The 27316-nt window shown below is 36.4% G+C and overlaps 1 protein-coding gene across 6 annotated transcripts in view; it reads right to left on the bottom strand.

The window, feature by feature from the left end:
- Positions 1 to 2565: 2565 nt before the first annotated feature.
- The window catches only part of LOC126412820 (superoxide dismutase [Cu-Zn]-like), a 349180-nt gene continuing 324429 nt past the window's right edge, over positions 2566 to 27316 (bottom strand). For all 6 annotated transcript variants that reach the window (XM_050082628.1, XM_050082665.1, XM_050082676.1 and 3 more), the window contains 3 exons: positions 23142 to 23342; positions 17966 to 18216; positions 2566 to 2902 (listed from right to left, as the gene is read on the bottom strand). In XM_050082628.1, the coding sequence (XP_049938585.1) occupies positions 2800 to 2902; positions 17966 to 18216; positions 23142 to 23342 (555 nt within the window). In that variant the 3' untranslated portion in view covers positions 2566 to 2799. The remainder of the gene's footprint in view (positions 2903 to 17965; positions 18217 to 23141; positions 23343 to 27316) is intronic.

The following is a 27316-nucleotide window of genomic DNA, read 5'->3' as shown; positions in this document are numbered from 1 at the left end:
CGACGTTATTCAATCTCTATATTTAGCAAGCAGTAAAGGAAACAAAAGAAAAATTTGGAGTAGGAATTAAAATCCATGGAGAAGAAATAAAAATTTTGAGGTTCGCCAATGACATTGTAATTCTGTCAGAGACAGCAAAAGACTTGGAAGAGCAGTTGAACGGAATTGACATTGTCTTGAAAGGAGGATATAAGATGAACATCAACAAAAGCAAAACGAGGATAATGGAATGTAGTCGAATTAAGTCAGGTGATGCTGAGGGAATTAGATTAGGAAATGAGACACTTAAAGTAGTAAAGGAGTTTTGCTATTTGGGGAGCAAAATAACTGATGATGGTCGAAGTAGAGAAGATATAAAATGTAGACTGGTAATGGCAAGGAAAGCATTTCTGAAGAAGAGAAATTTGTTAACATCGAGTATAGATTTAAGTGTCAGGAAGTCGTTTCTGAAAGTATTTGTGTGGAGTGTAGCCATGAATGGAAGTGAAACATGGACGATAAATAGTTTGGACAGGAAGAGAATAGAAGCTTTCAAAATGTGGTGCTACAGAAGAATGCTGAAGATTAGATGGGTAGATCACATAACTAATGAGGAGGTGTTGAATAGAATTGGGGAGAAGAGGAGTTTGGGGCACAACTTGACGAGAAGAAGGGACCAGTTGGTAGGACATGTTCTGAGGCATCAAGGGATCACAAATTTAGCATTGGAGGGCAGCGTGGAGGGTAAAAATGGTAGAAGGAGACCAAGAGATGAATACACTAAGCAGATTCAGAAGGATGTATGTTGCAGTAGGTACTGGGAGATGAAGAAACTTGCGCAGGATAGAGTAGCATGGAGAGCTGCATCAAACCAGTCTCAGGACTGAAGACCACAACAACAACACGCCACATCAGGGTATCTTTCACCAAAAAGAGCTGACAAACTTAACAAAACAAGCAGGATTTTCTGCAAACCCAGACTGGTTGAAATATTTCAATAAAAGGAATGACATAGTCTTAAGAAAATGTTTGTGGTGAAGCTAACCAAGATTTACCAGCAATGACTAGAGATAGGTTGTTGTCTACAATACCTTCCATACTTGAACAACGCAATATGAAAAAGCCTTCAATCCTGATAAAACTTGCTTATTTTACCAAAACTTCCTTGTTTGAGGTACAATCTCAAGCAGGTGAGAAAACCTCTAAGGAAATAAATACAGTATCAACAAGACACAGCTATTTAAGATCATTATCAGTCAATTAAATAGTGGACAAAAATATGTGCATAGAGGTTGATATGTTCATTGATTTGGTTGCTTCCAATTTGGGTAAGGTTTTTTGACAGTGAAAAGCTACAATTATTATTGGTAGTTGTTTGACATACCTGATATTTCTTGCCTATTAACACGAGTGTTTTAGAATTGTATTATCAAAGTATTATACAAAATTTGAAAATTTACTGTAGAAGCAATTAATCTGAAAATTTTTACTGGCAATAGAAATACAATAATTTTTATGCTTCAATGTAATAGATGCATTATGTTCATCGAATTCGGTGATGAAAAAAGGTACTGAAAATTGTTTTCGACTTGAAGGAATCTCCAAGATACCAGATTCTTTGATCTCTCTGGATATGGCTGGTACTGAACTTGAGCTGACATTTAAAGAAATTTTTGTGAAAGATTCTACAATATTAGATTGCCCTACACTATCACTGTTGAATTTTTTAACGTGAAAAAATATTTTCATCTTCTAACTTTTGTGTTTAATGTTTTCATTGTATGGTGAAGTGGCCATACAAATATTAATTTAGCAATAACAGATAAACAACTGAAAAAGCAGCAGCTGTTTTGAAAGAAACAGCTTTCTTGCTAACTTTACTGTGCTAAGTAGAAGTGGTGTACAGTAGTTTAATGACAGTTAACTATTGATACAGTGTACAGATTTTAACTTATAGAAGATGCTTTTATTTCTCAATGTACTTCATGATTCATCGCACTTTCTTAGTAGCCGCTCTGCATAATACAATCTATAAAATGTGGTAAATGAGTGGATGAATGTAGCAACAGTGTGCTAAATTTAAAGGGCTGTAAGCTCTATCTTACTCAAGAAGAGTTACCAACAACAGTGAGAGCAATCGTGCATTGAATATCAGTAAAGATTAGAACTTACATTTAGAGCTGACAAATGTATACCATCAGTCATAAGTGAAGTGGAGATGGACAGATATGCAAATGAATATGTATCAAAAGGAAAATGCAATTCAGAGATAAAATGACTAAACAGTATTTACTCTCAGCTGGCAAAAATCCAAGTAGCCACTGCTCATAGAAACATCTAAAAGCAGAATAAACTATTCTCACCTTTAGAAACTTGAAAGGTGTTTCTATAGGCATCAGAGAGGAAAGAAAGACTGTTTGGGCAAGACATATTCATGTTGCAAAAAAAATTATGTATTCATGAAATAAAAATATCAGTTTAAAAAGTAAATAAATAATCCATGGCTGCCGTAGTATAGCCATGCTGTTTGACTGCAAGAACTGGTATTTGCTAACTTGTTGCCATAGTTTACTCTCCCAAGACATGTAAGTATAGAAACAACATTTATTTAAAAGTATTTATAATGTACACAGGTTTAAAGTTAACTACATATATATGACAGTAAACAGCAATATACATTATTAAATAAGTTTAAGTAATTAATAAACTGTCACATAAAGGTATTTCCATCCACACTTGCTTAACAAAAACTGCATGATTATGTTAAAATTAAACTTTAGATGCATCACATTGCTTTTATATTACAAATTTATACAGTTATTACATGAGATATGACACAGCAAGGAGAACAGCTGTTGACAGAAAAATGGCAGGGCCAAATCTTGCAGTAGATGCTGAGTTATGCCATGGTGTGACAGGTGACCTGAAAAGAAATATTGTTAATGAAAATTAAGAGAACAGATCTTTTGACTAACACAAATAACTGTTTTGTTATACAGAAGTCAATGTTCATTTCTCTGAGAGGAATAATTTCATAATTATTCATGTTTCCCACAACATTTATTCATAAGTATCTTCTACCATGTTTGATTCTGAAGTATATAAACGGTAACTGGACAGTTACTTGTATGAATGTGACAAAGTTTGCACAGTAATACAAGTAAATAGTAAATTTTCTAGTTTCTTCTCATTTAAATTAAATTTTGGTGAAATATTTTATGAAGTATTGCATTCTATTGTAACATTAAATAAACAGGATTAGGCAAAAAAAAAAAAAAAAAAAAAAAAAAAAAAAAAAAAAAAAAAAAAAAAATAAATAGAGAAGAAAATCAATTTTACGTCTGTCAAAAACAAATTGAATATAAACCCACAAAAAAGATATACAAAAAATGTACAAGTAAGCCCCACAGCGCTAAAATGAATTTCAGTTAAAAAAGCATACCATTGTGGACTATTTTCAAGCATGAGACAGGCTTCAAAAATCCAAAACAGACGAAATAAGCAATGAAGTTGGCTCAAAGCTAAATTATATTGACTTAGTAAAGTATCAAAGAACATCCAGCTACCATGTAAATGAAGAAATTGTACCTAGGTCATTAGTCAAGTACCTAAAACAAGTAAAACTACTTTCCCTGCCTGTTGAAGTTCAAAATTAGAGGCAAGCACTACTGCAGTTATCCATTCTAAAAACAGTACCCCCTGTTATGAAAACTGATTTTTGGATCATTTCCTTCCAAAAGACCAGTTAGAGAACATTTTTCCAAAGAAGTAGTATATCAGTTAATGCCACCTCTGTCCCCTTCTCAATCAAACACTTTCACTAGGTTCAGTTTTCGCTATTAATTGTGATATGCAGTGTATATGAATCTAGCACTTGGGTGGGCCTCTCATCGTGCCCCTCCCCCTCCTCCCTCCTTCCTCCCCCCCTCAACCACAAATGGCAGTTGTGTTGCTTGGGGCTTAAACTGGCACTGAACAGGCACAGTACTCGTCTGACAACAGCATTTGACATAGTAGACCATGAAATGCTTTTGTGTGTGTGTGTGTGTGTGTGTGTGTGTGTGTGTGTGTGTGTGTGTGTGTGTGTGTGTGTGTAGTGACTAACCACTGTAATGTATACAAAAATATATTTCAGAGTTTGCTTATAAAAACATAGGGGTTCCTTAAAGTAATGTACTGAATCCAGTTGTGTACCTAATCTAGAATAACGACAGATGAACAGATGTTTTGTGACTAGTGAAACCAGTTTGATTTAATGTCACTTCAGCAGCTTGCCTGTTATGTTAGTGCTTTTTGTACATGCTCAGTTTCTCATTTAAATACATGATTCTAAGTCCATACTGTCCACCACATAAATATTTAGTGTTATGGAGGAGAAACAGATTTCTCTTTTTGTTTTAAAAGTAGTTGCTTTATTTCAAATTTACTAAGTTAAATATAGGTAGTATAAATATGAATACCACTAAGCAGTGTAGTGATAGTTTACTGATAATACAGAGTAGTGATGAAGATTATTTAATTTGATAGTCTTTTGTTAATGTGTACCATCACTCATTCCACGTTTATGAAGGTTCTGTTTTCCAGTGGGGTCTACAGAACATGTTGAACGATTCAATGGGGCACTCACAGGAGTCAAACCAGGAAATCCATTTGTAGCTAGTGAAAGGAACCTCTGTGATCTGTGTTAATGATTATTGTCAGTGGGTCACACAAGGGTACCTGCTAATAACTTATGACATTTATGTAATGTAACCCATCTAAAGATGAATAAATATGATAAAATTGAATGTTATGCAAATAAAACTTATCACATTAACCAAAGCTTAAAAGTTTTTATGCTCTATAGTTTTAATTTTGTTTTCATAAAGCATATCAGACTTATGGCTATATATTTGAGAATTATCTTATAAAACACTTTACTAAAATAATGGACAATGATCTTAGTAACAAATTTTAGAATGAAATCATTAGTTCTTGTGAGCAAGACAGAAAAAAGGAAAAAAATGAATGGTGCAGAAATCTGTTGAGAGATGAGTAATTATTTGCTGTTAGACCTCCGAAAAGAAATACGTAAACAGAAACTGAAATGAAGAGAATTTAGTAATACACCATAGTAAATATTCTCAAAAAATAGTCAAAGCTACACTAAATACATTTCAAACTGTCATTTCAGTAAATATTTGAAAAGACAATGATTTATTTAAGGGTGGGGATTGCTCTTGAACTTCCTTTATTAAAATTTTCTGTTTGAAAGCTATTTAGAAAAGAAAAGAAAACCTCTGGGAACTGTAGCCCACAGAGGAATAAAGAATACCAATTGGTATAGTTCTGAAGTATGAATCTGCTCCTTATATTCCATTTATCTACATATATGTTCTTTCTAAATATGGTCTAGAAAATTCTGGTAGAATGTAAATAATTTAGGAATAAAGGCAACAACTCAATAATAGCAGAGATTTTGATTCAAAATTGATGACTCAGTGCATGTAGCATCTGGCGAGCATTTTCTTCTAAACCACTAGTGTTTTCTTTTACTGTGTTTTGCTGCTATGGGGAAAGTAAAAGTTAAAATGTTAAAGACTGAAATATAACTTTTCTGCTGTGCTCAATAAAACTGTATTTATAAATGCTTTTGGTTCCATCATTTTCAATTAAATATGAGTTTTTATTTTAATGACTCATTTTTCTGTTAGATTGTTTCAACCTCCTGTTTATTCTTTCTAGATATAAGATATACAGTCTCTTCCCCTTCTCTCTCTCTCTCTCTCTCTCTCTCTCTCCCTCTCTTCCACACACACACACACACACACACACACACACACACACATTCTGTAACAGTTTGTGCTATTTTTTTCATTACTTCCAACACAGGATATTTTAGTCATGATTATTTTTTTCATTACTTCCAAGACACCATAATTATTATTCAATAGTCTCATTCTTTGTTAAAAATAGTTTTTTTTCTTTTTCAGATGCATCTTTGGGTTGTCAAAATGTTACAGCAATGATAACTTGCTTTACGGACTGATGTGCATGTGGAGAAGTTTCATGTTGTTTTAACAGCCTTATAGTTTTTTTGTTCCACAGAAAAATTAGGAATTTAATTTAAACTCAAGTGAAAAATACATAAGAAATATAATTTTAAGCATGCTAACACAACAGCTACAATTTGATGCAGGAATTAAGGCAGTGACTTATGAAAGCTTAAGGCATCATTGTGCTTACTGTAAAAGGATTTCTTACATATAATTTCATGAAATATGAAACAAAAATTTAAGTTTTGTCTTTTTATTTATGTTCAGAACTAACTTTACAGCTAAGATAAAGTTTAAATCTGATAATAGTGAATTTGCTGAAAAAATTTGGTCTGGGAATTGGGAAAGTAAAACCCACTTGCCTACTGTGCAAGACAAATGAGGAAATATCAGCCACACAAGTACAAGAAAGTTTTGGTTTGCTGCAGTTTGATGAGCAGTGCATTAAGTTTTCTGGTAGTGGGGTAGTGCATGTAGAAAATAGCAGAACAAGCATTGAATCCTACCATGTGTAAAGTGTGATGTCAAACACTTTTCAGTGCTGAGTGACTGTAGGTTTGGCAAATAGTGGAAATTTAATGGACTAATGACTGATGGATATATTGTAAGATTAATAATGGAAATAAATTTAAGTAAAAGTAAAACATGTAACTTCCATTCAGTAATAAATGAAATCTGTCCTGATCTTCTAATTGTCTTGCAATAACGTACAAAACAAAATAGATACCAAAATAAATATTGATAACAGACCATCTCTCTGTGATCACACACCAAAAATGTAGGAATTCTGAGTAACATTCTTATGACTGCAATTTTGATGTCTGTATCCATCATAAGAAAGTTGATGTACATGAATTCAATCACAATGAGTTCTGTAATCCATTGTGGCACAGTATAAGGATGTAAATACAATTTTCTGGGCAAAGTTATTGGATCATCTTTCATTTCTAATTTTGAATCAAGTTCATGAATATGATCTTTTTACCAAATGATGGTCACACAAGAAATTTTCAGCTTTCGCAAAAATTGTCCAAGAGAACTTACAGAAAGTCTACAGCAAGAAGTGCAAAAACAGTACATCATTAGATATAATAATATGTAGTAATAAAATTCATTGGGATTCAAATTAGTATATGACAGCTTTATCATTATTTTGGAGGATGTTTCAAGATGATTTCCTCTTGTCAGCTTTACAGAGGAAAAACTTAAGATCTGTCAGAAGAAATGTGAGGAAAGCACATATGGAAAGGTGACTACCTAGATGACTCATGTGCAGTTTATTCTTATGTTTTGTTTGTTCTGACCATAGGTAATTGTTACAGAGAGATTCAGAGCTTTGAAAGGAAAAGCATTGAAAGAATTGTGAAAATTGTTCCACAAAATGTTGATGTATAAAAGCAGAAACTTTCTCCACTCATGCATAAATGGAACAAAACAGATTACTATCAACAGTATTCAAAGTAGTCTTTGATTTTCACAATGCAGTGCGAATATGAGACAAATATGCATTTTTCTTGGTAATATATTTTCAAGCTCCTTGTCAGTTAGCCTGTTTACTAGAAACTTACAAAAGCACTATAAGCTAAACTCCTATAAATGTTGGATGTCACAGATTTTTGTGTAGGGTAAATTAATGTCTTTCTCTGTGATATATGTTTTCCTGTGGTATTACAGCTGTGATCAGTGTCAGTTAATGCTTTTTGAGAGTCATGAATTCTACTCTGGGGGAAAGTAAGTGACGCTTATTGCAACAGAAAAAAACCAGTTGACGTTAATGTCAAGGCCTTATAACTCATTTTCAGTATTTTAATCAAAAATAAAATAATACTTGCTTTTTCTTCCCTTATGGACCTTCTTTAATCTTTTTAATTCTCAGACGAACCATTGGAAATTCCAATTTTGTGCAGAAAAATACCAGCACCATTTTTATTGTTGGGTTATATTGTTAGGTACTTTATATGTACCTACAATGGAGTGTGGGTTCCAGTTGGAACTATTTTAAAAGGCCAATTATCATGCTGGGCAAGGGAGCTCTTGTCACTACAGATATACTGACTCTGGGTAGATAGGCTACATGGGAGGGATTTTTTGGTGTGGAGGGAATGGGAGCTGTAGAAATATGGGTGCTGTTGGTGGTAACCTACTGTTGGCCAACCCTCCACCCAGCAGTTTCCATCCCCTCTGTCCCGTCACCCTCATTGTGCACTGCTCTCTGCTAACACACCCACCAGTCTTTTCTCTTTCTCTGCTCCTGTCCTTCACTAATTCCTGTCCTTCCCCCCCCCCCCCCCCCCCCCCTGCCTGCCCCTTCCTAGCCACACAGCCTGCTCATCATAAAGTAATATATTGAATCCAGTACCTTGTCTTGCCATCATATAGTCCCTTCACATTCCTCCATACAGTGCTCTTCTCTCCCCCTACATGAACCCTGCTATCCCTCTCCCTTACCCACCTCACTCCATATTGCTGCTTCCATTCAGAACAACAGTTGCATTTTGGCCGCAGCAGCCAGAGACAGCAGTTACGTGCACATGGAGTGTGCTTGCTTGTGTGAATGTGTGCATTTCTTTTCTGAAGAAGGCTTTGGTTGAATGCTAAATGTGTAACAGTTGTTTCATTGTGCCTGTCTGCATCTCAGTGCATCGTCTTCTCTGTGAATAGCAATCTATCCTTTTCAGAATACTGTTGATATTCCAACCTGGTCTTTCCATTGTTTAAGTAAGGAATAGAATTACAAACAAGTAAGAAATAGATATATGAGCACAGTGCTGACACCACATTTAATTTTTCAGTTTGATGTCTGAATCTGCACAACAGTGTGTTATATTTTCAGTTTGCAGTACATTGTGTAAGAGAATGAAATTTAGATGTTGAAATACGCAGCATTACTTAAAAATTACACTTCAGAAAATTTTAGCCAGGGTAGCCAAATATCAATAATAGTAATAATAATAACAATAATGTTTCCTATCTTTAGAATTTAAAACAAATTACAACCAAAGAACTAACACAATGACTCCAATTACCTGAATTTTATAATAAAATTTGTCAGACAAATCAGTATCAATGCTAGTTTTCTCAGAATTAGTATGAAAATCCTCTTAAAACAATCATGTACAGCGTAATATAGTGTTTCTGGCCATCCCACTTGAAACAAGCCATAAAATTTTAGCAACATTCTTTACAAGATAATTTTGCAATTATCCTTTGATAATCTCAAGTTCATCTAAAATATCTGAAGCAGGACATAACATATCCTGACATTTAACACTTCTCTGTTTCCAGTGTAGAATGTCACAAACAGGCCTTGTGTTGTTTCCCATGCCAATAAATTTAAGGATACATATCTTGTATATTAATCTCTGAAGGTAGTATGTCTGTCTCACTGTATGTTACTTTTTTATCTTTTATGAATTTTTGACAGTGTCACTCAGTTTTTCTATGTTGATTAATATTAACAATTTTGGATGTTTACCACTTTAACTTATCTCAAATCACTTAATTTGTTTTTCTAAAATCTATCATTTGCTATTAAATTTGACCCTTTCTTTAACTTCCTCCTGCATTTTGAAACTATATCATGTCTTAGATTGTAGTTAAAATAAGTACTTCAGTTGTTACAATCAGCAATAAATAGTGGTGAATTTATTACATTATAAGATGTGAAATGATCATGCTCATAGCAACTATCTGAAGAAAGTTCCTGTTTCAATATCATCCACAGGTGGGACAGTGTTGCATGGTTTTTCCATAGTTGTGAAGATATTTTGTTTTGCATCCATATATTTAAGAGTGCAATAAATACAGCCATATTTCAAATAATATATCTTATTATCAATCACACTGTTGTCAGTCAGAATAGTTATAATGAATGCTGCTGGGCTTATGATCATTACGCTATATCATTTGCCTGTTATGAAGGGCTGTCATGACAATACATGGTACCATACTATTGGTGAAAGACCAGCAATCTTGAAGCATAGGAAATATGTGTCACATCCTCAGGTTACAATTTAACTTCCAAATGTAATCTTAGATATAATTCTCCAGCTGTTGATGTAATTGCAGTTGTCTTTCTATTAAATACTTGGTATTCACTTTGAGCTAATGTTTCATTTGCATTTGAATTCTAAACTGTAACTGTGCATCATGTTGATGCATTATGTTTCATATCATACCTCATTCTTTGCTAGTTTGGTCCCATCCTTCCACAAACATCTGAGACAGTAATACTATCACCCCAAATACTTCAAATTCATGTTGTACACAAACGTTAATAAATTTTCACTATAGATGAAGTGTTGAGGAATAGGAAGCATAAAAACAAAGCAAAAGCTGTGACATTAAGCTCAGCTTTCAAACTTGAGACTGAGTGCATGAGTGGGAATGCGTACATGCGCCCTCACTCATTCTCTCTCTCTCTCTCTCTCTCTCTCTCTCTCTCTCTCACACACACACACACACACACACACACACACACACACACACACACACACACACACACACACATGTTCATCATCTTCCTCAGATGCCTATCTGTGCTCAAAACAATTTGTATGTAGTGAAGGGCTTTCTTTTCTTGTATCGTTATTTCTATTTCACTCAGAATTTTTCATTATTGTGTTAAATGCCAGTTAATATTTTGCAATCTCAGAGTGTATGAGAAAGGGACAATGATCTAAAGGTGTATTAGGTCCATTTTATGGCTTATGCTTCCTGGCAACATAACTTTAGTCTCTGAGAAATCAATGTGTCTGTGGCATTTGCAAAGCTACAGTGTGGTTTAGCTTCTACATTACAGTGTGTGCACCAGGTAGGTGACTGAGACTTTAGTTTCTGTGAAATCAATGTGTCTGTGGAATTTGCAAAGCTTCAACATGGCTTAGCTTCTACATTCCACTGTCTGCACCAAATAGGTGACTGAGGATGTGTGCATATATGTTAGCATGCAATAAAGATCTGGACATTAAGCACTGTGGTGCCCCTTCTACACAAGGTCTAATATGCATTAAATTATGATCAATTGCCTTCATGAGTAATGTATCATTTCAGTGCTACGCTTTATTTACTGTATTACCAGTTTACCTTTAAATTATGTTTGATTATCAACATAATTACTTCCATTTATTCTGTCAGGGGTAAAGTAATGTAGTCATTCTCTAACAAATAGTCAGTTACACTTATCACAGGCAAAACACACAGTTTTAAGATACTTTACAGTATTTACCTGTTTCCAATTTACTGATTTACAATTGTTGCACCAAAAACCTCTTACCACATGCAATGTAGACTGGAGATGTGCATTCCACCAAATGGATTTTTAAACAGAGAAGTAAAAAACACAAGGGAAAGTGATGTTAATGAAATGTGGCACAAAACCATCTTCTGCAGTATTCACAGAAAGTGAATATTACATGGTATCTGACATCTGTCACCCACAGATTCAGCCAGGACTGCCTATCATTTACCTATTACTTTTCAGTTTCAGTAAATATTGACATCTATTCATTAATTCACTGTATAGAGTTTGCTAGCAATGTAATTTACACACATGATATTTACCCCTCAACAGCTGCATTTGTTCACTGAAGCCTTCAATTTCTTTCACATTCAGATACACACATATCTGTAGCTTCGCATTTCTGACCAACAAAGAATATTGGTTTTCTGATTTCAATTAATACTTTAAGTATCACCCCTCTTTTTATGTACATATGCTGTATTTAAAATTTGTCAACAAAGATATACAGCAGCAAGTAACTTTAAAACTAAATTTTCCAATTTTGCCATTTCATGGCCAGTTTTGAGGAAAGGTCATCTCAAATAGCATGTAATAATAGGGTGTCAATATTTGTAAAGAACGCTCATAAAATTTAATTTTACAATTTTTTTTTAATTACAGAGAGATAAATGAGATATATAGTATGTATTTCCATAAGAGTACTAACTCCCAGTAATGTTGACAGGCACACTTAAGAAAGATGATAGTATTCCAGCCTATTTGAACAATGGGTTCCTGCTCTGGGGAAGAAAGTAAAATTAGTTGGGGGTTGTATGAGGAAATGAGGTAGGAAGCAAGTAACACTAGACTCAGTCTAAAAATGACCCACTTGGTATGAGAACAAGGTAGGTGAAGATGAAGCAAAGGCACCAGAGAAGTATGAATTTAGAGATTTTTGATGAAACTGTCCCAAACAACAACTATTTCTTCCTAATGACATGTCTGTTGTCTCTTAATCTGGGAGTTCTTTTATGTTTTTTTCATATTTTTCTACTGCCAGTAGTGGGACTTGAGGATATGAACATAAATGCTGGCTAGCCTATCTGTCTCTTTGTGGAATTAATAAATTCATGAAATGAATATTCTTCTTAACCCAATAGCTTTTATTGATTTAATATTTATTAGTTGTGCATAAGTAACAGATTGAAATTGTTCATTATTCTATAAAAATAAAATTAAATTACTGCAATCTTGTATTAAATTTAACAAAGAATACTGCTCAGGAAATGCTGTATTTAGGTAATACATACCATTTGATAGTGAACTTTGCTCAGAGCCAATAATAGCAAGACAAATTTTCATAAATTAATGGAGTTTTCTAATGACTGTTTGCTGTGTCTATTTGTTAATTATTTTCTATAATTAATAATGCTCTAATTCATATCAGGCTTGACCCATGTATAAGCTGGCTAAGCACTTGCATTTAAAACTACTATTTTTTGCGAAAGACAAACAGCAGTTAGAGTAGTTTAAATGATTCTGTGTTCATCAGCTATGTTATTCACAGAGCCAGTTATCAGGATTAGTGCATCACACTACGTAATGGGTGTCTGAACTCTATTGGGTCACACTGAAACAGGTGATAGGGGGTCTGTAACCAATTATTTTGAGATAGGTAATCAATGGTCAGAAATGCAAGATTATTGTGTTATGGACATACAATGCATAGTAACTGTTGAAAATGATGACTATAAGTTTGAATGCATATATTGCAAAACTGCATGTTGTTCCTTTGCACTCTCATAAAGATCCCTGATGTGTCTTGTACACTGGAACAGGCAACATGTGATAAATAGCGTACACCACTGACTACCAAACAAACATGCTGAATACAACTTGGCTCATAACATGTGTGTCATGTGATGACGGCATGCATCACACCAGTGTGTTAACTTGTGCCACATGCACGCCACTATCCCCGGTGTCAGCTGTCCACCGCATGAGACAGCTTCTGATCTCTCCATAGTGAGGTGTGTGACTCTGTACAGTGGCTGATGCACAGGCAAAGATGAAATATTTCTGATGATGGGCATTGGCAGACCTGTATTTAATGTATGGTGCATGAAGATTTAGTGCCTGTAAAGTGGCAAGAATGTACGATCCCAACAGGTGTCATCCTAACTGGGAGAAATTTATTCCTGTGGATATCAACTTACTAGAAATGGGGCCATTCATGTCACAAAGAGCCAGCCAAGGTTCCCGCCAAAGACATATCTGAAAACCAGACTTTGAGGAGATGGTGTTGGATCATGTGGCCAACTACCCAGCAATAAGCACCCATCGACTTGCCCTGAAACACACACTTTGAAGGATACAAAATGGAGAATACCAGAGGAACAGGTATTACACCCCTATCATAAAGAACATCTGCAAGCAATGGGGGCAAACCGATGTTGTAGTGCCAAACTTCATATAGTTTGCATTGTTTACACATGAAGCTTCTTCACCCATGATGGTGTCTTCAAGAGCTGCAATAGTCATGTTTGGATTGAGGACAACCCCCTTGACACCTACTTTGCTGGCCTTCAGTGACAATTTGCGTCAACATATATGAGGAGGCATTGTCTAAGATCACTTATAATCTGTGATAGTATTAATAGAATCTGGCTGTGCAGCTCACAAGGAAAGCTGCCTTCTGCACTCAGCTGAAAGTGCATAACAGCAACTACGATACATTTCTGCAACTTGGCAACATTGCAGACTGGTTAAGCTGAATTTGCCTCGCATTTGAAGGACAAGTACACTTTAAAGAATAAGGCCCCTTGCCTTCAAGGTGTTTCAGCCATTATGAGAAAAACTCACAGAACACACAGAATAACACAGAAACCAATCAGTCATAATTTCACACACGTAAAGCACAATAGAATGCTCAAATATGATGGAAGTTTATACAGTGTGTAATGCGGAAACAGACTGAGTGCTGACTGGCTAGCTACACAGCTGTCTAGCATGCACCCCTCTTCCAGATGCCATAAATGCTGCTGCAGACTATAGTAGTACCTTATTTGCTGCCTACCTGTTTGACAGGTCCATGTTACCTGGTGTTCCTGTGAGTTGTGCTGCCACAGTTCTTGTAGACTGTACCCCTCGCTGGCCAAGAGCACCTGAACAACACGTACCCTCATCGCTGGATACAAAGGGGAGGTCCTGCCCCATCACTGGAGTAATCATCAGATATCATACCTTTGGACTCTTTGCTCTGAGGTTATGTCAAGATGTTGGTGTATGAAACCCCCATAGAAATGAATGAGGACCTGCTTTCTAGGGTCCAAGCTGCCTGTCTCCTGGTACAACAGACACCACAGACCATTGAAAGAGTATGGCAAAACTTCATGTGGCATTGCCACACATGCACTGAGACTGGTGGTCATCACTTTGAACTATCACTGTGAGCTACATCACTGTTATGCAATGTACAGTGTATATGTCCCTAACACAATAAATACACATTTCTGACCATTGCTTCCCCCATCTCAATACAATCAATTGTGAACCCGATATCACCTCTTTGAATTTGAGCCAAACGTTTTGACAAACTGTATTTGATGATTATTACAACAGGTTGAATACTCATTCTCTTATGAACTTTTATCAAAATTTACTAAAAGTTTTCAAATGACTTGTTTCTGTCTCCCCACAGGGATTCCTCTCATCATCCTCCCCTCCTCTCCAAAGAATGAACCATAAGTTCTGAAAGCTAGGCTTTGTGTGTGTCCGTCATCAGTACTGACATTTTGCCACATCAAGGTAGTTACTGACCATATTCTGTCTCACAATTTTATAGTTTCCTTGAAGTATTTTCTTAAAGCTTCCTTTGTATTTTCATGAAAACAATCTTTGGAGACTGGAGCAGCTTCTAAACATAAGTCTATTTTGTGAAACAGTTCAAGCCACAGTTAATATTACATGAAAATTTTAAATGGATATTGCTCACAAAGTGATAGATCCATTCTGAACAAGAATACAGTACTTTTGAATTTTTTCATCCAGATGAGCACTGAGAACCTAAAAAAATTTACTGATATAAATTTAGTTCTGGTGTGTCATAGATCCTCTCTGTTCTGTTAGTTTTGTCTCCAGGGACTGACAAACAAATTTCAAAGCTTAATGCTACAGAATACTGGTTAAGACATGTAAATATTTTCTCATACATTCAACATTGATGCTACACATTAAATTGATAAACTTATTGTCAGTATTTATCCAGGCAATGTATCACACTGCAAAACTGAACAAACAGTGAAATTATCCATTCCTTTGTTAATTGGGGTTTGACATCCTATTGATACGCTCATGAGGAATCATCAATACAGCATAATTTTAACAATTATTGGGAAGGGAACTGATAATACTGTTGATGGAACTCAGTGTTCTACCGGAAGAAACTTTTAAGTTGCTTTACAGAACAATTATGATGCTTGGACCTAAACAGTACAAATTCTTTGTACACATAATAATGGAATATTAGTAACATTTCATGTAATTAAGAACAGGAATCTATGGATATCAGTGTCAAAAATGAAGATATAAGATATTTTAATGAGTTCTTGAAGTAAAAATTAGAAAGTAAAACATGGTAATTTACTATGTACCTCAGTTTTCCAATTTTTGCATCTTACATTTTACCTCCCAGTCTCATTTCCCTCATTTTGATTAATCATGTGAAACGATATAATTTTATTCTATCAGTTGTAGCCCCATTGTGACAACATAATGACTATTTCTTCATGGTATTTTTCATATTGTAGAACATTTTAAACACTGTGTGAGCCTAAGGTATTTGTGGTGATGAATCTTTCCTGTTTCCTCAGATATTCACAACGTTCTTCCAAAAAACATCTGTCAAAACTGTAGTAATGATAACAACATTTATGCTCTTTTTATGTACTTTCTGGACCATCAAGCAAAAACAATGGCTAGGAACCTCATGATTTAACATTGATCTACTCTTTTAGTTATGGCCAGTCATATTACTTTGACTATGACTAAATAATTCTTCCTCAGTACATTTTACTAACTCAGCCATTTAGAAAAGATTCTGAATGAATGAATTAGGAGGAATGAATAAAACAGGGCCTAGATGTAATTCCAAGCATTATTTCTTCTTTATTTCCTTTGGCTGGAGAAAAATGACTGTAGTGTCATGAATACGGCTTTTTTTTCGTAGAAAAGGAAATAAAATGCTATTAAGAAAACACTTTCCAAAATACATTGTAAGAAAGCTGTTCTCTTTATTGCCTGCCATATAAAATATATTTTGTGTATTATTCTTTGACGCAGTTACAAGGAGGAAGGACATCAGCGTCTCTGCTCCCAGCTTCCACTAACTCAGTCTCTGTTGTTTGCATATCACAAATGTTCAGTAAAATTTTTCTTGGTGGCGAATGCAAAAATTATTATGCAAATAAATGCATTAAAAATAGCCAATAGAGAAGTTCAAAACAATAATTTTAACAAATTGTTTTTATTGGAAGAACAATCACATTTGCATTTTTAGGTCTAAAATATAAATGCGATTGTGTAGGTGAAAATTACTTTAACAAACAGAAACCACAGATGTTTCCAAAGATAAAATAATTTTTGTTCTTGACTTGTGAGATTGTTCATTTAATTATAAGGTTATTGACTTTCAACATTGATGTTGACTCACATTTCATACAAATCATGTTTTTTTACTTGGAACCATAAAGAAACCTAGTTGCACTGAAATGTACTTCAACAGAAATAATCAAATATTATTTGATTGTACTAGTCTACATGTTTTAAACAGCCTCTTACATAACAAATTTTTGCATATATTTTGGTGAGTAATTAGGAAGCACTGCTATGTATAGTAACTGAAGCAACAATTACTCTCAGTTATCACATATTAAGAAATGAGACAAGAGAGTGAGAGATACAATTTTATTGTTAATGTGGATTAATAAAAACAACAATAGAAATTTGTGTAGTAAAACAGCTTTAATGAAAGAAGTTATCTATACAAAATAGCAACTTTCTGCACACCAAGAACAATCAAAAGCTACTGCTCTTACATGCAGTTATAAAATTCTAATTACTTTGTTTTCAAGAAAGTGATCAATAAAAAGAGAGTATTACATGAGTATTAATGTTATGAACGCCCCCAAACCAGTTTATGAAGCATTTAAAAGCTAGAAGATTTACTGAAATATTATTTTTATATCTACAGATTTCATCTATCACAAATAGCAGCTTCTGGTGAATTAATTTGACTAATTCATTAGTTATGTTTATTATTCTGACTAATATGAATATTTTGAACAATAATTATACTGTTATTAGCTGTAAAGTTTCAGAGGAGAAAGAATTCTACAAGGTACCTGTGACTATTTTTAATATTGGCACCATTATAACCAAGTTGTTAATAGAAACACTGAAATTAATGACAACTGCATTCACAATATTCAAGCACTACAACAGTTCTGTTTTACAGATAGAGAGTGTTTTGTGTTGGAAGATGAACTGGGATGTCTGGTAATATATTGAGAACAGAGTATTTCCCTTTGTGAACATAAGAATTTATATGTACTATGTGCAACACGACTATTTGTAAGCGACAAATGAACTACTTCAGCATAGTATATCATATTTCATAAAGCTGCCTGAAAAGAGAGCATATAATAGTCAAAAACTTCAATAAAGTCATTACAGGATTCCAATAACACCGCAAGCCTCCCTGGTTCCAGCATGACCAGTTGTAAGGCTGTCTTCAAAACCACCCTTTCCTAAGTCATCTTTGTCCGAGTGAACAACAACAGAACGTCCAAGTATGTTGTTGCGGCCTGTCAAAGAGATCACTCTATCTCGAATGGAAATATTGGCTACTCCATTTTCACCAGCCTCAATATTTCCAAGGTCACCAACATGACGGATTGCATCAGTTGGACCACCATGGTTCACCTGAAACATGATCCAGTAATACAACTCCAGTGACATTGTTTCTGTTTGGCAAGAAAATAGTTGCAAAGTAGGAACTAAAGGTTCACATTATAAAACTAATATTCATTACTGGCTATATCAGTTGTCTTATTATTGCACTTTTACACTGTGACAATATTCTATGCAAAAATAAGTACAAAATTGCTTTCTAACTAGTGAATAAATGCTGGTTACTTGCCAAACTAAATGAAAATAGATACATGACCAATCCAAATCAAATTATCTTACAAGCTTCATGGAAGATTAAAACTGCTGGATCAGAACTCGAAAGCAGAACCGTGCCCTTCAAGGGCAATGCTCTTACTAACTGAGCTACCCATACATGACTGATGAACTACCCTCACAGAGATGAGTGCAGGTTGTGAGTAGTGCCTGGATAGCTAAGTCATTGCCAGTGAAAGACTATATTCTGTATTTGAGTCCCAGTCCAGCATACAGTGGCAGTCTGCCAAGAAGTTTCAGACAGAATAGAACAGACTAGGGAAAAGGCAACCAGTCACCTAAAATGTACTGATATGTGGAGCATAATAGCTAGTCTCACTGAAGCTAAGGGATTGTGCATTTGGCACCTGTGTGGTTCCATGTGTGAATGTGTCTCCATTTAGTAAAAAAAGAGCAAGTGCTCAACACCTAGTGTGAATACTGTTTCCTGCTATGTGTTTCTGTGCTCCACACACCAGTGCACTATAGGTGAGTGATTTTATATATTGTGTCACACATCAATTTCTGTTATTGTTATTGAATATAAACTTTATCAGCCTTGTAGCACGTTTTCCATGCTTTCAGCTTCATCATTAAGAGTTCTGTATTTATATAAGCACATTTTCACACAAATACATACATTTATACTCCTTATGTGACTACCTTTGTACATGTAAAAAAACCTATTATGTATACAAGTTTCTGGAGGTAGTGGCTCCTTTTTCTGGCAGAAGGTTTGAAGGGGAAAGATGATAGGTAAAGGAAAAGGCAACCATACACCTAGTGTGGTCTGATACGAGGAGCATAATTGTGAGTTTCACTGTGGCCATGAGACTGGAGGACTGGAGCAGTTTAGGAAAGGGGGTAAAGTTTGGAAAAATCATCCGGAACCCTGGGTCAGGGAGACGGTGACTTTTACAATATCTACACCTTTTCCTAAACCTCTCCAGTCATTTTCCTTCACCCCTCTTCCTTCCCCTTCTACCGTAAGGAGGATCTACTGGCTCTGAGAGCTTGCAAATGTAATATCTTTATTATATGTGTGTTCTTCCATTTGGTGAGTCAATTTTGTATCTATCAAATAAAATTATATTTCCATACATGAAATGTAATTCATTCCCCTTTCCAGCTTCACGAGATATATCTAAATATTATTTGAGCAAATATGTTGTATAAGTACATCATTTGAGTAAGTAAACTGTAGATATTAGACTTAAATGCTCGAACTAGGGCACTTTACTCACTATTTATGTAATTCAATTTACTTTGAAAAACTTCTTAAACTGAATAACATGATTTCATTTTAATGCAGATGTCAAACAGTGTTCAAATTTATCTACAGGCAGGGCTTTTACTGTTTGTAGCAGTTTGTTGTTTAACTTCACGCTTAGATATAAGTAACTTTTGTGTATGAGTGACAGATTTTAAAATGGTGTGTCCTGCTTACAGTTGTTTGTTGTCCTGTGCTAGCGTAAATTTGATCTTAAGTTAAATTTACAAACACACACAAGGGAAAGTAATTATTTTTGGTTGTTTGAAAAGTTTTTTTACAGGATTGTCAAGGACTCAGCCCTCAGATACATCTCGTTACATTTTTCTGCCAGCTGAATATACAGTTTTCACATAACAAAACCCCAAATTGCAACTGTGAGTGAAAGTAGGCATAGTACGACAGAAGTGGTAAATTTTTGCTGACAGAATTTGCTAGTTTATGTGAGAAGATAGGTATGTGTGTAAGTTTATGACTTGGGTATGTTGTATGCTTATCCCATGAGAGCCTTTGGTCTATTATGAGATCCAACAGTTCACACTTGGATTACCTTTCTCGTGTCACTGGATTAAATAAATTTATTCTGTTTTGCATTTGTTTACACATTTTTAGTTAGTTTTACACCAGCAGCTGATGGTATCAAATACCTCTCTATGTGAACAGTGTCATGATATCAGCATAGAGGACTTTTTGCAGGCCATACAGTTCGAGAAGTCACTAACATAAACAATAAAGAGGAAGGACTCAAGAATTGCACCCTGTGGGATTCGTCTATTTTCATTAGTTTTCATCTCTGCTTATTAATATGCACAAATATTACCTGTTGTTTAGGTAGGATCTAAGTAAATTTAGTGCTTTACCTGAATACCATAATATTCTTTCTTTTAGTAATATTGTGTGATACAGAATAAAAAGCTTCATTTAAGTCTATAAGTGTAGCATAGGTGGTTATCCTCCTCTCATAACCATCATGAACTGTAGTTAGCAGGTTTTCAACTGATTTTTTGGGTGACAAGTTGATTCTGAACCCAAGTTCATTTTCATTTAGTAACTTCCTATTTTCAAAATGGCTGTAAACCTATTTATGTATACAGTTTGCTATTTTTGACATAACTGGTACAATCTATGTGGGCCTGTAATTGCATAGTTTGTCTCTGTCATCCTTTTTATATGGGACGATTTTGCTAAGTGGGGACAAACTGCAGGAAACAATCCCTAAGAGGATAAGGAGCAAAATGGGTCATATGGACATGTGGCTCGAAATGTGGAGATAGAAGTTCTTTGACAGTATAAGTTTCAATGATTGAAAGCATACATGAGAATACACCATGCTAGTGAGAATGTTCTGTTTGTACCAGTGTCTTAGCTCCAGAGCTGAGAGCGCAGTGATGTTGTACATGATGGTGGTGCACTTAAATATCAGCACTTTGAGGCATCCGCTTCACTGCTGCTACCAACTCACTTTGGTTTGGACATGTGTTGTGTTGGCACTGACAAGAGATGACAGCCTGGTATACCAACCAGGACACGCCAAAATGGTCTTTCCATGTGGACAAATGAGTGTGGTTGACAATATGACTGTACCAGGAAAGGTATCCTCTCTGACCAATCACACCGCAAACTCTTTTCGACAGTGTTCATGCATGGTTAAACACGAAGGTGGGTGCATGTGGTTCATAAATGTTGAACACTGTACAATATGATCCCAGCATCAGCACCAGGCAGGTGAGCCATGAGCATAGTGTAAGCGTGACAACCATATGGAACATTCTGCACGGTCACTGCCACTACCGGTACCACTTAAAATGCCTTCAGGCCTCATTACCTATTAACTTTAATCTGCAGGATCGGTTTTGCCACTGGTTCATCACAAAGGCCACAACGATGCTGGGATTTCTGTAATCCATTCTATTTATAGATGAGGCTGCCTTTACAAGGGGTGGTATCATCAACATTCACAAGACCTACAAGTGGTCTACAGAGATTCCACATGGTATGATGGCAGTTTAGCCTCACTTTGTGGGTGGAGATTATTAGCAACAACCTTATGGGATCATTCATCCTTCCACAATGCTTCACATATGATGCCTTTGATGGTAAGAAGAGTAATGGGGTACTACATGGTGGTGCAGCAGCTGACTTGTGCATTTCTATGCAGAGGCATCTCGACAACATCTACCCCAGACGACGGATCAGATGATGTGGCCCAATCACGTGGCTTGCCTGGCTGCTGGACCTCAATCCTTCAGATTTCTACCTGTGCAGGCATCAGAGAGAAGTCATGTATGCAGAGCCCATTTTGGGTATGTAGACACAGGGACAGCAGTGTCATGCTACCTGTGATGCCTTTTAGTTGCAGGATGCCACAGCAGAATGTGTGCCTCAGTCACTACTTTGTGTCGTCATGTATGCTCAGAAGCCTATGGGAGCCACTTTGAACACCTAGTCTAATGCTTGTCTCATCACAGCATGTCATGCGCTGCATTGTGATGGCATGATGGATGACTAAACACCCTGTAGCATGGATGCCAAGCATTTTGGCCATATATCCAATGACCTATTTTTCTCCTTAATCTCTCAGGGATCATTTCCTGCCCATTGTTCCCACTCCAGTAACTTTAAGGCTTCCTTGGAAAGTAGTGTCACGAAGAATTTTATTTATGAGAAAGAGCTGGGGCATTCTCATTTCATTAATTACAATTTTTGAAACACAGTTTCTGAAACCATGGTAGTCCCCTGTTCTGGAGATGCTCTGCTTATTTATAGAATTAGCAATATCTACTTCTTGTCCAAGTGGATTTTACATCCAGTGCACACATTGCTGTAGAGTGAAAGATTCATACCGGTATCTTACAGATCCTTGACTCACAATTGCATATCACACTATATATTGTCCCTCGGAGTTCATCTTCAGCTTTGCATTATTGTTTTTTTTTCTTTTCTTCTTTTTTTTTTTGTTTTTGTTTCCATTTTGGGTAGGTGATACCACAGAGTATTCTTTCATATCTTCACTACAGCTCCTTTTTTTCTTCATTCAGGCTACTGCACACCAGCTCCTGACTGGTTCTGCTTAGGAATCTTCCAAACTTAATATTTTCTTTCTAAAAATATATCTTTCTGTTCTTTATTCTACAATTATGTTGCGTGTATCTAAATCTTTAACTTACAAGATCCAGCTTCGTATTAATTTCTTTACCTGGAGGTGCTTGAAGATCTATTTTGTCACTCTCTCATATCTTGTGTACATTTTTATTGTTAAAATTTTTACTCTATTCATTTAACAAACATATTAATTCCATACAAGAACCACTTCAAGAATGCAGTTCAACCTTTGTATTGACTCACTAATGGCTGTGTGAACAGTTGTGTTTGTGGATATTGCTACATTAGGGCAGAACAGACATAATATACTCACCTTATCAGGATTGAAGTGACCTCCAGCATTAATACAGCTTGAAATATCTCCCTTTTCATGTATATGGAAGCCATGAGAACCCGGTTTGAGTCCCTCAATAATGCCAGTTACTGTCACAACCCCATCATCTGTCTGCACAAATGTTACATTGCCCTTCACATTCTTTGTTGAATGAGACAGAACGGCAATAGCATGTCTCTCCTGTAACAGAACACAAATATACAGGACTAGAACAAATAATGTCTAGCAAACATCATCATAGATACATCACTAACAAGGACCATAACAAATGTCTTCGTATATTGCCAGCATTATAAATGTTTTCATAACATCATAGTTTGCACTTTGTGCTGATGATTAATGAGAATGTGATTGTTTGGGTTTTCAGGGCATTTAACAGTGAGAACATAACGTTTGTACTAAGGTAATGTGAGCACACACGCCCACAGAAATTTATCCAGATGGGAGCAAGATTCCACAAACCATGTACTGGTATCATTGGTTAAACTAAGCATTTAGTGGAATCACTTGTAGAAGTGTATGGGAATTTTGTAATGAATAAAGACTCTGTACTTCAGATACCAGAACAGGGTGGGAGGAGGAGGGGCACAGAGATCTCCCCCCCCACCCCCCACCCCCCGTCCACATACCAATCGTCCTTAAAAATGGCTTAGGCTATGAAGACGACCATCACCCAGTACAAAAAGCTGTCTTGACAAAAGTATAATTTATGATGTTAAAGCTCATTAAATGTTATCTTACATCTACAGGGTTATTACAAATGATTGAAGCGATTTCACAGCTCTACAATAACTTTATTATTTGAGATATTATCACAATGCTTTGCACACACATGCAAAAACTCAAAAAGTTTTTTTAGGCATTCACAAATGTTCGATACGTGCCCCTTCAGTGATTCGGCAGACATCAAGCTGATAATCAAGTTCCTCCCACACTCGACGCAGCATGTCCCCATCAATGAGTTCGAAAGCATCGTTGATGCGAGCTCGCAGTTCTGGCACGTTTCTTAGTAGAGGAGGTTTAAACACTGAATCTTTCACATAACCCCACAGAAAGAAATCGCATGGGGTTAAGTCGGGAGAGCGTGGAGGCTATGACATGAATTGCTGATCATGATCTCCACCACGACCGATCCATCAGTTTTCCAATCTCCTGTTTAAGAAATGACGAACATCATGATGGAAGTGCGGTGGAGCACCATCCTGTTGAAAGATGAAGTTGGCGCTGTCGGTCTCCAGTTGTGGCATGAGCCAATTTTCCAGCATGTCCAGATACACGTGTCCTGTAACGTATTTTTCACAGAAGAAAAAGGGGCCGTAAACTTTAAACCGTGAGATTGCACAAAACAAGTTAACTTTTGGTGAATTGCGAATTTGCTGCATGAATGCGTGAGGATTCTCTACCGCCCAGATTCGCACATTGTGTCTGTTCACTTCACCATTAAGAAAAAATGTTGCTTCATCACTGAAAACAAGTTTCGCACTGAACGCATCCTCTTCCATGAGCTGATGCAACCGCGCTGAAAATTCAAAGCGTTTGACTTTGTCATCTGGTGTCAGGGCTTGAGCAATTGTAAACGGTAAGGCTTCTGCTTTAGCCATTTCCATAAGATTTTCCAAACCGTCGGCTGTGGTACGTTTAGCTCCCTGCTTGCTTTATTTGTCGACTTCCGCGGGCTACGCGTGAAACTTGCCCGCACCCGTTCAACCATTTCTTCGCTCACTGCAGGCCGACCCGTTGATTTTCCCTTACAGAGGCATCCAGAAGCTTTAAACTGCGCATACCATCGCCAAATGGAGTTAGCAGTTGGTGGATCTTTGTTGAACTTCGTCCTAAAGTGTCGTCGCACTGTTATGACTGACTGATGTGAGTGCATTTCAAGCACGACATACGCTTTCTCGGCTCCTGTCGCCATTTTGTCTCACTGCGCTCTCGAGCGCTTTGGCGGCAGAAACCTGAAGTGCGGCTTCAGCCGAACAAAACTTTATGAGTTTTTCTACGTATCTGTAGTGTGTCGTGGCCATATGTCAATGAATGGAGCTACAGTGAATTTATGAAATCGCTTCAATCATTTGTAATAGCCCTGTATTTATCAACATGTGTGCTACTCAGCCCCAGATCTACGAGATTTCCGAACGGGGGCAAAAACTTAATAGTGGCGCCTCCCTCTCGATCGTTTGAGGCAAAAAATTTTTAAAAAAATCGGCTTTTCAAAATTATGTTTATTTTGTAGCGCACAGCTTTTTGATATGTAAAACACATATGGTCTAGGAAATGTAAGACACGGTATTTGGCCGTAAGTGTGTCAAAGTGCAATGCCACACATCTTCTCACAACATTCTTCTGCCGCACGACACTATTTCATTTATTGTCTGTGGAATTTAAATGTGCATATTTTGTAACGTAAGCCCTCAAACCTATATTCAGGACAGTGGAAATTAAAATGTCCCGCGGTGCCTCCACCTACTCCCAGTCGGCCGGTTTGACATCCTAACCCCATTAAAAACACTCACAACTAAATACTGTGTGGGGATTATTTGTGACCGGAAGAATAAGAGCTCTTCGAAAAATTTGCACTCTTTATTGCCTGTTAGCTAATAACTTGCTCTATTTAGTGACATAAAACTAAATATAGGAAACATAAAACCAATAAAGACAAGCAAGACAGTACACATTTCTTCAGTCCTTGGGTCCAAGCATTTTTTTCGCTCTAATCTTGCTTCAGCTTTAGACGGCGTGATTTACTTCCTGCTAAAGAATCTATTGCCTCATCGAAGTTCATCAGACGTTTGCTACATGAAAAATCAAAATGCTGCATAGTACAGAGAAGGGCTGTTAATACGAATAGTACCCAAGACGGTGGTTTCTCGCTCCGATTACGTCTATTTTGTCACTGTCTGTTAGATAATGTTGCAGCAGTTGTAGCACACGCCAAATATTTGAGGCTGTTTTGGCACAAATGGTCATTTTTATCTACCTCGTCTACGTAAATAGACCGACAGAATATAATTCACGAAGTACCAATGTCAAATGCCTATTAGGCCTACTACAAGCAAGAAGTTTTATTTTAGGAAACAGTTTCACATTTGAATTACATGCTCCAATATCTCAAGCATGAGGTCGGAAAGTGGTACTAATACGAAATTTTCATATAAATCTGGAATCGTCATATTCTTCCACAGAATTTGTGTGATGTTCCCTTTCCTCTCCTTCCTCATTCTAACAAACAATCTTGTCACTCCTGATTCTGTAACTATTCTCGCCATTGTCAAAACTTATTCTCTGGCTAACTTCGTTAACCCTACGGTTCCGTTATCCCACGTTTATTCTCCGGTTACGCATTATTACGTGTAAGTACAACGTGTTTTCCGCGCTATTTCGAGAACAGAACTCAAGCGGCTGCTAACTGGGGACTGTACTACTGGCCCTTAGTAGTCCAGTGTTCTGGCGAAACATTTTCTGTCAAAATTTCATTTTCCTGGGTACACCGAAAAGATAATATGTTATCATTCTTACCTGTTATTCCTGTTAGTCATTTATTTCCACTCAGGTAGTCTGAATCTATGGATTTCCCTAATAATTACAACAACGAGTATTATTCGCACATCCCATCAACCACATACACAAACAGCAATTGCTATTCTCCTGTTCGGGTGTATTCGGCTCAGTTCTTATAGCCCGCACCCCTTTTGTCAGCGGGAAGTTTTTTTTATTTTTTTTTTTTTATTGATGTGACGGAGATTCCCCTATGTGCGCTTTCAAAAATCAGCTTATGATTAGTTCAGAAATCAACATAGAATGTGTTCAAAAACTAACAGGGATGCGTTTTAAAATTATACGAATAATCGATGGATCAACAGCGTGCGCTGGATGCTAGGCGCTTTGTGAAACACAGTTTTTTTCTTCAAGAATATGACTTTGGTGCTCCCTGAAACTGCCGGCTAGGGCACATGTCCCGGTTTGCCACCCCCCCCCCCCCCCCGCCCCCCAGATGCGGGCCTGGTGTCACTATGTGACATATTCAATGGATTTCATGTTCTGTTGTGAAGAATACTACTGTCACTTACCCACAATACATCACATCTCCTAAATTATCTAACCTTGCAACCAACCAGAAATTTAAATGTATTGCTTAATAAACTGTTGCGCCTAAG

This window comes from Schistocerca serialis, chromosome 1 (assembly GCF_023864345.2).
Source record: "Schistocerca serialis cubense isolate TAMUIC-IGC-003099 chromosome 1, iqSchSeri2.2, whole genome shotgun sequence".
In the NCBI taxonomy this organism is placed as follows: Eukaryota; Metazoa; Arthropoda; class Insecta; order Orthoptera; family Acrididae; genus Schistocerca; species Schistocerca serialis.
This window is presented reverse-complemented; position numbering and strand designations above follow the sequence as displayed.